At 31.7% G+C, this 13450-nt stretch overlaps 2 protein-coding genes and 1 non-coding gene across 5 annotated transcripts; all 3 read left to right on the forward strand.

The window, feature by feature from the left end:
- Positions 1 to 2382: 2382 nt before the first annotated feature.
- On the forward strand, positions 2383 to 4389 carry LOC114170722 (uncharacterized). The gene is made up of 2 exons (XM_028056268.2): positions 2383 to 2719; positions 3844 to 4389. Exons 1-2 carry the CDS (start codon positions 2454 to 2456, stop codon positions 4277 to 4279), a joined length of 702 nt encoding a protein of 233 aa, XP_027912069.1. The 5' UTR covers positions 2383 to 2453; the 3' UTR covers positions 4280 to 4389.
- Positions 4390 to 6003: 1614 nt separating this feature from the next.
- TRNAE-UUC (transfer RNA glutamic acid (anticodon UUC)) lies at positions 6004 to 6075 on the forward strand. Its single transcript has one exon. It is a non-coding gene; the product is annotated as a tRNA-Glu (tRNA).
- A 2208-nt stretch (positions 6076 to 8283) lies between these two features.
- LOC114169048 (pentatricopeptide repeat-containing protein At5g27110-like) lies at positions 8284 to 12038 on the forward strand. Of its 3 annotated transcripts, none has more exons than XM_028054066.2 (2): positions 8284 to 8809; positions 8915 to 12038. In XM_028054066.2, exons 1-2 carry the CDS (start codon positions 8790 to 8792, stop codon positions 11592 to 11594), a joined length of 2700 nt encoding a protein of 899 aa, XP_027909867.1. In that variant the 5' UTR covers positions 8284 to 8789; the 3' UTR covers positions 11595 to 12038. The 3 variants fall into 3 exon arrangements, with proteins under 3 accessions (XP_027909867.1, XP_085524827.1, XP_085524828.1); XM_085668702.1 differs by having other exon boundaries at positions 8288 to 8840; XM_085668701.1 differs by having other exon boundaries at positions 8284 to 12038.
- Positions 12039 to 13450: the final 1412 nt, after the last annotated feature.

The following is a 13450-nucleotide window of genomic DNA, read 5'->3' on the forward strand; positions in this document are numbered from 1 at the left end:
TCAGAGGTACAATTTGTTGATATTCTGACGAAAGCCTTGAAGCACGCTAGGTTCAAGTTTCTGAGGAAAAGTATTGGTGTTGCAAACTTATCTAGTTTGGTTTGAGGGGGGGATGTTGTAAGAAGTCAAACCAAAAATAGATTTTGTTATATCTGTTAACTATAAAAATTACACTTTTTTGTATAAATACGTTTTTTGCTCTTCAATTCATAATAGAAATATATCTCATTCAGTCTCATATATTTGTTCCTCACACTCTCTCTGTTTTACTTCCAATCATTATTACGTTACCAACTCTGATTTCAATAGTGTCTACCATTTTAACCCACTTAAAATCAAGTATGAAATACACAATCAACTATAAAAAGGCATGGTTGGCAAGCATAGAGTCGTAACAAAGGTTTATGTCAACTAAGAGGAGTCTTATCAAAAGTTGTAGTGCTATTTAATAATACATAATTCCACAATAATATAAACTGATTTTTTTTCATGGTAAATTAATCAACAATTTTTTTTCATGGTATCTTATCACCACCAATGTTTTGTGAACAATGTCTTCTTTAATGTGGATTGAATTTAATGTGTTAATTATGCTATGTCTGATTTAAATCATTGCTTCAAGAATGCACACAACTCATACTTATTTGTCACTCAATTATTATTTAGATACAAATTGAATCATAAAAAAATGAAGAAGTCATTACGTAAAATTCACCCTCCACCCTAAACAAAGAAAATAACCCTTTGATACGATTTTACTTAATCAATGTCCATGCAAATAATACACAACTAATCGATGTACATGTTTCGCAATTGCATAAGCGAGAAACATAAAATTACACAAAACTCAAACATTGTATATTAGGAAAAGATCGATGGATAAAATTAGGGGTGGCAAAACGGACAACCTGACCCGTTTTGATTTGGCCCGCCCTTGGTCTGCCAAAAACGGGTCGGACCGAGTTGGTCCACCACTAGCAAACAAGTTGGATACTACAACCCGCTCCGCTTCAGAGGAGGATGACCCGTCACTTTTTTTTTCTTTTAATTTTTATTTATTTTTTTTTCTTTTAATTTTTGTACATATATAAATTTGTTTGTATAATATAAAAAAATTATTATTTTTTAATTATTTTAAATTTTAAATATAAAATAATTATAAGAAAGGAATTAATGGACTAGATAGACGGGACTATAGTGGGTTGGTAAGTTGTAAACTCCAACCTGATCCATCCTTTTTTTATGGGTTGATTCGGTAAACCTAGTCCACTTTGACATGTCTAGATAAAATAAAAAAATATTAAAAAAAAAGGTAAAAAAGGATAAAATGCGGTGATTTTATAAAAAATACTTAAAAACATTAACACATGTCAAGAATTTAAGTGAAAATAAATGGATAAAATCAATTATAGTTTGTTTTCATATTGTTAGCAGATTATAGTTTTGTATTCTAATTCCATTTGTTTTCCACTTATGTCCCTTAAACTTACAAAATATAATTACCATACTTTTAGTTAGAAATTTATGTATCTCTGTATTTAATGTTTTATACCTATAATAATAATAATCGTAAACTTTTATTAACAAAAACTTATGCCAAAAATTAATATTAGTTACTGTAATTAATAATAAAAAAACTATTAATTTAAATTTGAAAAATTTTACATTTATAATATACATTATAATGTAATAAAAAATTTATATTTTTATTATTTATGAGATTTTATATCAATCATTAGTGATTATATCTTTTTCTTTAAGAAATTATTTTTCATAACACCAATTAATATTAATTTACATTATACTCTGCTATTCATTATTTAAATTAATTTTAATTTAATTACTTAAACATATAATATAATTTTTCAATTAGTTTTTTTATAGATTGTTTTTTAAACCATCCATTTTAAAAATATTTCTGTACAAAATAAAATGGAAAAGTAGACTACAATTCAGTTCCCCAATTCTAACAATTCTTTTTTTCTTTTTTTGTGATGGTGGAACATTCATGGTGCACGTGGAACATTCGTCAGATAAATATATTAATCAATTCTTACAGTGAATTACTTATAAAAAAATCAATTTAGTAAAATTGTAACATAATTTTTGGATTAACTGAGACATAACAAAACTTACAATTTTTTTCTACAACTTTAATTATCAGATTTTTTAAAATCTATAAATTTTTTAATTCATTTTTAGTAAGAAGACAAAAAATGTTATAAAAAAAATTAATTAAGGTGTGAAAAAAATAAAATTTTAACTTAAATTATAAAAGAAATTAAATCATGAACCAAGAAAAAAAAAAAAAGGATAAGAAGAAAATTGATGCTCTTTTTTTGTGTGTGGCTTCTAATAGTCACAGAGAGGGTTTCATAAAAATATGTGGATTTATATTAGCCATAGAATTTCACATTTTATCCTTTGCTCATTAGCGTTCTGCAACTTGCGCCATGGCTGCTGCTGCTACTACCATCGCATGCAAGGTTTCAGTGCTTTTGAGCCTCTTCTCAGTTTGGTTTGTGTGTGTAAGTTCCGATTCTCTTCCGAATGTAGGGGCACTTCCCCCAACATGCCAGCGCATAGAATGTCCCAGCTATGATCTCATTCAAGTCGGAAATGGCTACGAAATCCGCCGCTACAATTCACCCGTTTGGATTTCCAACGCCCCCATTCAAGACATTTCTCTTGTTGAAGCCACAAGAACCGCCTTCTTCAGGTAATTGTATCTTCATTTGTATCACAATATAAATAATATTATCATGTTATGTATGTGAAAGTGAGTTTAAGGTCATCACACTACATATTTGTGGGTAATGGCCTTAGCTTATCGTTACTATAGGTTTTTGATAGATTTTGATATCGTATTAGGAACTGAGTGTAATTCATCTTCGCAAACGAATTTGGAAGATTCTTGTGTGGATGGATATATTGAAGACTTAATCAAACTTGTTTTCTTTTAAGTTTTGGGTTTAGAGTTGTGGTTTGATTTTTTTTTTTTTTTATGATTTTTATGATGACTGATTGGTGTAATTGTTTCTAGTTCAATGAACTCGTATGAAGTTTATATGTTGATTAATGTTTTAATGAAGTTGTTATATTGATTTGTGTTTTGAAATTTTAAAACATGTTGCACAAACTTTTCCATTTTAACTTGTAAGGGAGAAAAAAAATTAATTTATCCGTTAAGATTAATTTGTAAGTTAAAAGTAAAAATTTGAAAAAAATAATATAAATTAATTTATATGTAAACTAATTTTAGCTTATTGAGAACTCCATTTCATTTATCTTCTTGTTTTTCAATCCTAGAAGTGTTTACTTAGAAAAACTTATCCTAAGATACCCTTAAAATTGAGTATGGCATATTTGATTGAATACATTACATCTAGTTCATTGTGTATTATGTTAATATAGTTCTGCTTTAGATTTATTTGAACTTAGCTATTGCATATTTGGTTGAATACAGTAAACTAGTTCATGGTTTTGGGTGTGACTACCTCTTGAACCGAGTCAACCTAAAGAACTAAAGCTTCCGGGAATATCTTGAATTCCTACTAGGAAGCCAAAAATCTTAACTACAGTGATTGCAAAACAAAAATGCTGTTGATGAGGGGTTACCAGGACTGCAGGAAAATTGCATATAACAGGCTGTGATTGCATCAGAGATTTTAAAATTGCAAATTTGAAGCCACAATTATGATATCAGATAACAATTTAAAACCATGAATTTGATCATAAGTTTTTCTACACTGCATAAGGTTTTTTCAGTGAGTGCTTATGGCAGAGGATAGTCCTATCCAAGGAGCTAATTAAATTTGAGTAACCCTCTTTTTGTTTGCTCAGGCTATTTGATTATATTCAGGGAAAGAACAACTACAAGCAGAAAATTGAGATGACAGCACCTGTGATCTCTGAAGTATCACCCAGTGATGGACCTTTCTGTGAGTCCTCATTTGTTGTGAGCTTCTATGTGCCGAAAGAGAACCAAGCAAACCCGCCCACTGCAAAGGGCCTTCAGGTTCAAAGATGGAAGACTGTGTATGTAGCAGTTAGACAGTTTGGTGGATTTGTGAAAGATTATGATGTTGGGGAGCAAGCTGCAGCCTTGAAGGCTAGTATTGCTGGAACCAAGTGGGGTGCTGCAGTTGAGAAGAGCAAGAGTGCTGCTCATACCTCTGTTTACACTGTTGCACAGTACAATGCCCCTTTTGAATATGATAATAGAGTGAATGAGATATGGTTCTTGTTTGACATTGAAGATGGACAACAAACCATGTGAAAATGTATACCAGACATCAGCTTTCAACATGAAAGCAATATGCAGAGTGCAGACTGTTGTGTGAGGAGACCTTTAATGGATGAATAAAGTGTTTCACATTTAGCTAAAAACACTGTTTTCTGATTGACTTGCTTTTGGTTCATCATAGCTATAACTCTTGTTAACTTTTCAACATGAAAGCAATATGCAGAGTGCAGACTGATGTGTGAGGAGACCTTTAATGGATGAATAAAGTGTTTCTCATTTAGCTAAAACACTGTTTTCTGATTGACTTGCTTTTGGGTTCATCATAGCTATAACACTTGAAAACTTTTTATCATGAATTGATGAGGGTGTTGAAATGGGCATGTGGTACATATATAATTTTACTTTGTTTGAAAAATCTGCACTCAAATGCAATCTGAATGCCATTCTCTCTGAGTACCATATACATAGTGTGAATGATATTTACAGTAACTTCAATTTTGAGTACTATAAGGTGCATTTTATAAACTTCACTGCAAATAGTGTAAATTAGAAAATGAGCATTGATTGATAAGAAAAATGTCAATAAATGGCCGAAGATATTTGCATGATTTCGTCAAATCAGCGTTCAAAAACAAAGTGTTGCTCACATTTTTTGTTTGAATTAGGGACAAATTTACTTCCCCTCCTTGGCTTCAAAGTAGATTGATAAGTTTAGATTCAAAGTAGTATATGACATTATCCGTTTTTATTTTGTTATCAAGTTTAGACGAAATTTGAAATGGTTTTCTTTAGACTAAAATAAAGGAGCAAACTTGTATTACTCCAAAACAGATTGCGAATTTGAGGCCAGTAGCTTTGAATTAACGTTCGTTCAACACAACCGTCGCAAATGTTCACAATAGAAACATACTTATTTTTTTAGTTTGTGAAATAGTTCAATATTTTTTTTAAGAGAGAATAAAAAGCAGAAGTCACAAATTTTTTGAAATCCAGAAGAGATAAACACTTAATATGAAACTTAATATGAATCTAACAAAAGATGAAAGATGTCTCTCTTGAATCATTTACGTGGTATACATGTCATTTACGTGGTCAATATATTCATAATTTGTTGTACATACTTGCAAAATATTAAAATTAAAGAAAAGAAGTAACATTACACATCTAATTTTTATCCAGAACTTTCTCAAAAAAAATAGGAAATCATAGAATTATAAGCTTTTTAAATCTGTTTTTTCAGAATATAAAAAGTTAAAATTGTAAACATTTTATGAGAGAAAATTAAAATATATTTATAAAACACATCTAAAAAACAACATAATCTAATATGTTTATAGATTTTTTTTTATCAATAAAATTAAATAAGACAATTGAGTTATTCTAGTTCTTACATAAAAGAACATGAAGGGAAAAAGTTGTAACCATTTATATAGACATATCCTTACATAAAAAAAGTTATAACCTTTTCTATAATGAATTTAAATTGTTAATACGAAATATTTACAGAAAAAATCTGTTAAATCTGAAATAAAAATGCATAGTCAACATTTTATTTTATAATAAAAGTATTATAATTTTGTTTAGTTAAACAAACGAAAAAGACATTGTTATACTTTGACGTGGAATCTTTTCCATGTCTAATAAGTAGGATTATACTATTGTGGCATTTATTAATTAAATGTTATCAAGTCACTTTTAGAGTATTGAAGCGAAATGTGATCTTAACTTTAAATTTACCCTTATTATTATCAAGCAATTCCGTTGTCGTCCAGCGGTTAGGATATCTGGCTTTCACCCAGGAGACCCGGGTTCGATTCCCGGCAACGGAAATTTTTAGTTTTTAGCATTTTGATTTTTACTGAATAAATTTTTAATCAGAAGCAGCGTTATTTCATCCAACAGTTCTGGTCTAGTTCTTTTAACTTATATAATTACAAATATTTATATTTTATTAAAAGTTTATATTAAATATTTTATTTAAAATTGTTATTGTCTTTAAATAATTATTAATTAAAGTGTTTTATTAATAATGATGATTAGAAAGAAAATGAAATATCTTAAATAAATGATATCTTTATTTTAAAATACATTCCCAACCATCAAGAAGGTTGCACCCATGCCAATAAATGCCTCGTCCGCAATGGCACATCCTTGTAACACAGCACTATGACCTAAAATCTAAAATCACAGTGTCAAAAACCCTATATAGAGTTCACACTAAATCAATGCCCAAGTCATTCACGAAATATCCATAAGGAAAACGATCCGTGTCGAATTGTAAAATGTTAGTGTGGTTTAATTTGATTGTTTTATTTATTTTGATTAAAATTGAATCAAACTAAATTTGGCAACTTTACAACCACAATAATAAAAGTTATTTAACCTATTGAAGTATTTTAACCTAGATGAAGAAACATGTCCAAGACAAGAATAGCAAAAATTGAAACTAGATGATGGGAATTTAAATAAAAAAAAGATAATTACTGATTTGGTACTCCAATTTTTTTGATTAAGTTCAATTTGGTCCTCATATTTTTTGTTTGTTCAATTATCTAAAAGATTCAATTTGATCATTTTCGTTAAGTTAAAATTAACACTATGTCTTTACAGGACACGTGGGACACATGTCAAATTGTGAAATTTTAAATTTAAAAAAAAATTAATTTGTTTGAAAAAAAATTAAAATCTGCCACGTGTCAGTTTATCATCGTGCCACGTGGCAGCTTAGAATCATGACACATGGTAGTGATAATAGTTTTTTTCAATTTAGTCCTCTATTTAAATTTTTGGTTAAATTTAGTACCCAAATTTTTAAAATGATTTAATTTCATCCTCTCCAATTTGAGATCAAATTAGTAAATAAGTTTAATTACAACTTACATATACATGTTACAATCACTTTTTCTAATATATACATCAAATCATTCCACCTAAATACTTAAATTATTTTATTTTTTACATTTTTTACCTTTATAATTTTTTACACATGAAATTTTTTACACTTGTATTAACATGTATATATAAGTTATAATTAAACTTAGTTACTAATTTGGTCTCAAATTGAAAAGGACGAAATTGGATCATTTTAAAAAAATTAGAGTACTAAATTGAACCCAAAATTTAAATAGAAAACTAAATTGAAAACAACTATTATCACTGTCACGTGTCATGATTGTAAGCTGTCACGTAACACGATGATAAACTAACACGATTTTAAATTTTTTGAAAAAAAATTAAATTTTAAAAAATTTAAAATTTCATGGCTTAACACACGTCTTGTATGGACATTAACTCTAACTTAATAGAGAGAACCAAATTAAATCTTTTTAGATAATTGAGGTACTAAATTGAACAAATAAAAAATATGGAAACCAAATTAAACTTAACCAAAAAATTGGGATATCATATGAGTAATTATACCTAAAAGAAATGATAAATCAACTGTGGAAGTTGCAACTGTTGGAACCTTTAGCTCATGAAGTATATATCTGAAACCTACTCAGTGAACCTCTAGGATTGAGGATCTTGCACATAACAATTAGTGGGAAAAAAAAAAAAAAAACTAAGTAACTAAATACATAATTGGCACTAGTGAAGAGATATATGGTGATTCCAGACTCGTTATAGATACATTTGACGCAGAAAGTTTTTACTCCATGGTAGGTTCATGCATAGGCATAAAAAAAGAAAACTTTTAATATTAGGTGTAAGATAACCGGCGTAGAAAGATCTGGTTCACAGTCGGGTTCTTCTATTCTCATTTCATTCAATTGAGATAAAATTACAACTTTAATAAATTGAATCTAAAAAATAATATTTTGTAATTGGATGAAAATGTTTAAAGAAACACAAAGGAAAATAATTTCAGTTGAGTATACACCATCTTATTGCGGTTTTTATTTAATTTATCTGTTTAAAATAGAATGTTATAGATTGATTTAATGCAAATTAGGTGTTTTGTAGTTTTGTAGTATAGTTTCTTTGAATTGTGCATCTCATTTAGTTTTAGGCTATAATTTTCGTTAATTACAACTTTTACGATTTGTGTGGCTTGTTAATATTTCTGTCTTGATTAATCAACACTCGTTCAAGGTATAGTTCTGAATTTTAATATTTCATACTTGTTCTTGTGATCATAGTAGTGTAGAACAAATATGACTGAAAAAGCAACACTCGTTCAAGGTATATTTTTTCGGATTCGATCCCAAGTCAATCCCCTGGTTACGTTAAGGGAAAAACTTGGATTCTTTTTGTTGACCTTAAATTTTCATTAAAGTTGGGTTTCCAGAGCAACCATTAAAGAAATAGAATTAACGAAACAGTGACACTTTCCTTGAGAAACTAACACTTTCAATGGTTTAACTAGTGGACCAATTTCCCACTGGCAGAACTCTTTCACGAAAAAGTTTCCCAACTTCCCTTTTGAAAGAATTCGTTTAAGACGTGAAATGGAAGAGATTTTGTTCACCACCTTGTCTTCACGCTTTCACATTACAGTTGATTCAGTGGCAAAATCAAAACCTGTTGAATAAAGGATACAAAAATGTGGAGTTGGAAAGATAGGTGAACAATCCAAAGCCTGTTCTCAAAAATGGTTATTCCCTGTTTTTCCCCTACTAATTCCACTCAAACCAAGCATGTTGTCACCGGGATTTATTTGTTTTTCAGAACCCAATTCTCAAATTGGACCATCAAACCAATGTTGACAAGAACACAACATTTCCGTTCGCAAGCATCGCTTGAATTCCAGAAAAATAGAGGATTTTGCTTCCAAGACTGCGTCTTCCTCTTGCAGCACCTGAGGGACCACAAAGACGTAAACTGTGGCAGAATTCTTCACTCTCTTGTAGTTAAAAGTGCCCTCTTCATGGATGTCTTTATACAAAACAATATGATCAGATTTTATGGAGATATTGGAGAAGTTCATAATGCACGTAAGTTGTTTGATGAAATTCCTCAGCCGAGTTTGGTTTCTTGGACAAGCTTGGTCTCTTGTTATGTTCACGCGGGGCAACATGAAATGGGCCTGAGCTTGTTTCGTGGCTTGTGTCGATCTGGGGTGCGCCCCAATGAATTTGGTTTCTCTGTGGCACTCAAGGCTTGCAAGGAGATGTGTGATGCTGTGATGGGAAAGCTCATTCATGGGTTGGTTATCAAAAGTGGCTTTGATTCGCATAGGTTTTGCAGTGCTTTGATTCTTCACATGTATGCTGATTGTGGGGATATTAAGAATTCGAGGAAGGTTTTTGATGGGGTTTGTTATGGTGAAAGGTGTGAGGCACTGTGGAATACTTTGCTGAATGCTTATGTGAAGGTGTCTGATGTGGAGGGTTCTCTAAAGCTGTTTCATGAGATGGGGCACTCTTCTGTGTCGCGGAACCACTTTACTTACACAACCATTGTTAAACTCTGTGCCGATGTTTTGGATGTTGAACTTGGAAGGTCTCTTCATGGCCAGATTGTGAAGATTGGGATTGAAAACGATGTTGTCGTGGGTGGAACTCTTATTGACTGCTATGTTAAACTGCAATTATTAGATGAAGCTCGTAAAATATTTCAAGTTCTCGATGAAAAGGATAACGTGGCAGTATGTGCTTTACTTGCTGGGTTTAATCAAGTCGGAAAATGTAAGGAAGGACTTGCATTATATGTTGATTTTCTTTCTGGAGGTAACAAACCAGACCCATTTACTTGCGCTAGTGCTGTCAGTTTGTGCTCAAATTTGGAGACACAGCTTTCTGGTAGTCAAATTCACTGTGGTGTCATCAAACTTGGCTTCATGTTGGATTCATATCTTGGCAGTGCATTTATCAACATGTATGGAAATTTTGGGATGGTGTCTGACGCTTATAGATGTTTTCTTGAAGTTTGCAATAAAAATGAAATATGTGTAAATGCCATGATGAACACTTTAATTTTCAACTCATATGATTTAAAAGCTATAGAGCTGTTTTGTGGGATGAGGGAAGTTGGTATTGCACAAAACAGTTCTTCAATCAGTTATGTTCTGCGAGCTTGTGGGAACCTTTTTATGCTTAAAGACGGACGGTCTTTTCATTCTCTAGTGATTAAAATTCCTTTTGAAGATGACTGTAGATTGGGCTTAGAAAATGCTCTTCTTGAGATGTATATTAGATGTAGAGCTATTAATGATGCAAAATTGGTTTTCAAAAACATGCCGATACGAAATGAGTTTTCCTGGACTACTATCATATCTGGATGTGGTGAATCAGGGCACTTCGTAGAAGCCCTGGGGATCTTCTGCGATATGCTTCTATATTCAAAACCTAGTCAGTTCACATTAGTTAGTGTTATTCAGACTTGCACAGAAATAAAGGCAATACATGTAGGAAAACAAGTCCAATCCTATATCATGAAAGTAGGATTTGAATATCATCCGTTTGTGGGAAGTGCCCTGATTAATCTGTATGCAGTATTTAAACATGAAACTTTGAGCGCTTTACAGGTCTTCTTGTCCATGAAAGAGAAAGATCTTATCTCTTGGAGTGCCATGTTAACGGCATGGGTTCAAAATGGTTATCATGAAGAAGCACTTAAGCATTTTGCAGAATTCCAAACTGTTCCCATTTTTCAGGTTGACGAGTCTATCTTATCCAGCTGTATTTCAGCTGCTGCTGGCTTAGCAGCATTGGACATAGGCAAATGTTTCCATTCCTGGGTTATCAAAGTTGGCCTCGAGGTTGATTTTCATGTGGCTTCTTCCATTACTGACATGTATAGTAAATGTGGAAACATCAAGGATGCCTGCAAGTTTTTCAATACTATCAGTGACCATAATTTAGTAACCTTGACGGCTATGATATATGGTTATGCTTATCACGGGTTTGGTAGAGAAGCTATTGACCTGTTTAACCGAGCTAAAGAAGCTGGGTTGGAACCTGATGGTGTCACCTTCACTGGTGTTTTAGCTGCTTGTAGTCACGCTGGACTGGTGGAGGAAGGTTGTGAATATTTTAGGTACATGAGAAGTAAATACAACAGTGAATTAACTATAAATCATTATGCCTGCATGGTTGATCTTCTTGGTCGGGCAGCAAAATTGGAAGAAGCAGAGGCTGTGATAAAAGAAGCTCCATTTCAGTCAAAATCTCTTTTGTGGAAGACATTCCTAGGTGCTTGCACTAAACATGAGAATGCTGAAATAGCTAAAAGAATATCAAACATCCTTGCTGATCTAGAACTGAATGAACCCTCAACCTATGTTCTACTATCTAACATTTACGCATCAGCATCAATGTGGAAAAATTGCGTAGAGTTGAGAAACAAAATGGTAGAAGGGAGTATTACTAAGCAACCTGGTAGTAGTTGGATTCAGTTGGCAGGTTAAAATTCTCTGCATCTCAATAAATATGAAAATCATATTTATCTGTTGATTGCAAAATTACTTAGCTTCAAGCCTTAAGTATCATGTACAGTGCTCCATGGCAACATTGATCTTTTGAACCATTGCTTTTCGATAATATTACCAAGAATTTCAGCACAGCTGAACCCACCAATTCTGCCATTATTTACAGAATGGAATTTGGGAGAAGCTACATTCACTGTGTATAGAAGGGGGATTGTAGCCTTTCATTCTCCCAACTCACAAATAGTATGAATGTTATGGGAATGGATTAAGAGATCAGATGAACTTATATGGATTAAGAGATCAGATGAACCTATAGGGATTAAGAGATCACACGAACTTATATTCTGAACTGTGAGTAGTTTGAATTTCTTCACCATTTATTGTAATCAGAACTATAAGAAGAATTACCATGTTTTTTTCCAAGGCCCTTTGTTTAATTTGTTTTGAAAATTCCTGCATATGATAGTCTTAGATTATCAGTAAGCCCTTACATTGGGGTCTTAATTTCATCAGTAATATGAAAATTCAATGTTCAGTTTTGTGTACTCTTTTATTCAATGTTCAATTTTGCACCACTATCAGACACTATATCTTTAACACTTTCTGTTATTATTATTATTAAATAAAAAAGTAATTAAGATTTCACTTAAAAAGAATTGTCAATTGGAAAATGATTGTTTGACAAAGTAAATTTGACAAACTTTTTCACAAACTGACGTGGCTTTAATTAATTGAATTTTTTACTCAAAAAATATTGCATGCACGTGTGAGAGAAATGTGAAGGACAACATTTGAATTGGTTTGGTTGCACTGCACGATGATTCTCCTTCACGAAATCAACAGAAGCTCCCGCGCATGATTCAAGACTCTGGTACTTTACCAAAATCTCATTCTCGGTGCAAATTGAAATTCTTCAATCCCACCTACGCGAAAGCCTTTCTTCTCCACGGTGGTTCACGAAATTGCAGTAGAACATTCCTCACGATGGTTGACGAAAAACCTTTCATCGATGGAGAACATGAAATCCATTTCTCGCAACTGATTCAACTCATGAAAGTCATTCATCGCACGATAGTCTTTCTTCCCGACGTTGCTTCACCAATTTGCAGGTTGGGTTTTTCGATTGGAAATCAATTTGGGGTTTAGGGTTTCGATTGGAAACCATAGCTTTTTCGATTTGAAAGCATTTTAGGGGTTAGGGTTTTGATTGTAAACCATTGCAGCATGGGTTGTTTTAAAAATAAAAACCCTTATGGGAATTTTCGTTTAAGCGTTTGGGAAAAGTGTCGTAATTGTCAAAAATTGATTGAGTGAAGTTTATTTTGAATTGTGTTCTTTACGATTTAATTTGTGAATGTCGTATTTGTTTTGAAATGGTTTGTTGTGTTGTGGTGTTTGACGAAAGTATGATTGGATGGCTTAGTCTTACACACTTGTTGAATGAATTGTATTAGTTGGAAGCTTTATATTATTTGCATGCTAAAAGTTGCACTGCATTTGCCACATAAATAGTTACAATTTGATGTTTAATACTTTGGTCCTTGTTTAAGTGATATATTCTCCATTTCTCATATTCTTCATCTTTTCATTTTCATTTGGTTACAATTGTTATTATATATTTACATTGTCACGATGTTTCTTTTTATTCTCAACTCATGTTAATTTTTATGTTAGTAATTCATTTCATATTATTTTGTTGATTGAACCTATGAATCAAAGTTTAACCCGAATCATATATGCTACATATGTTTTATGACAAAAATGAGATTAAATTTTGTAGTTATAATTCTGTAAGAATATTGGAACTTTTGAAAACTTCCAATGCATTTCATTTC

This window comes from Vigna unguiculata, chromosome 11 (assembly GCF_037176805.1).
Source record: "Vigna unguiculata cultivar grain cowpea cultivar isolate G323 ecotype 2 chromosome 11, ASM3717680v1, whole genome shotgun sequence".
NCBI classification, from domain to species: domain Eukaryota; kingdom Viridiplantae; phylum Streptophyta; class Magnoliopsida; order Fabales; family Fabaceae; genus Vigna; species Vigna unguiculata.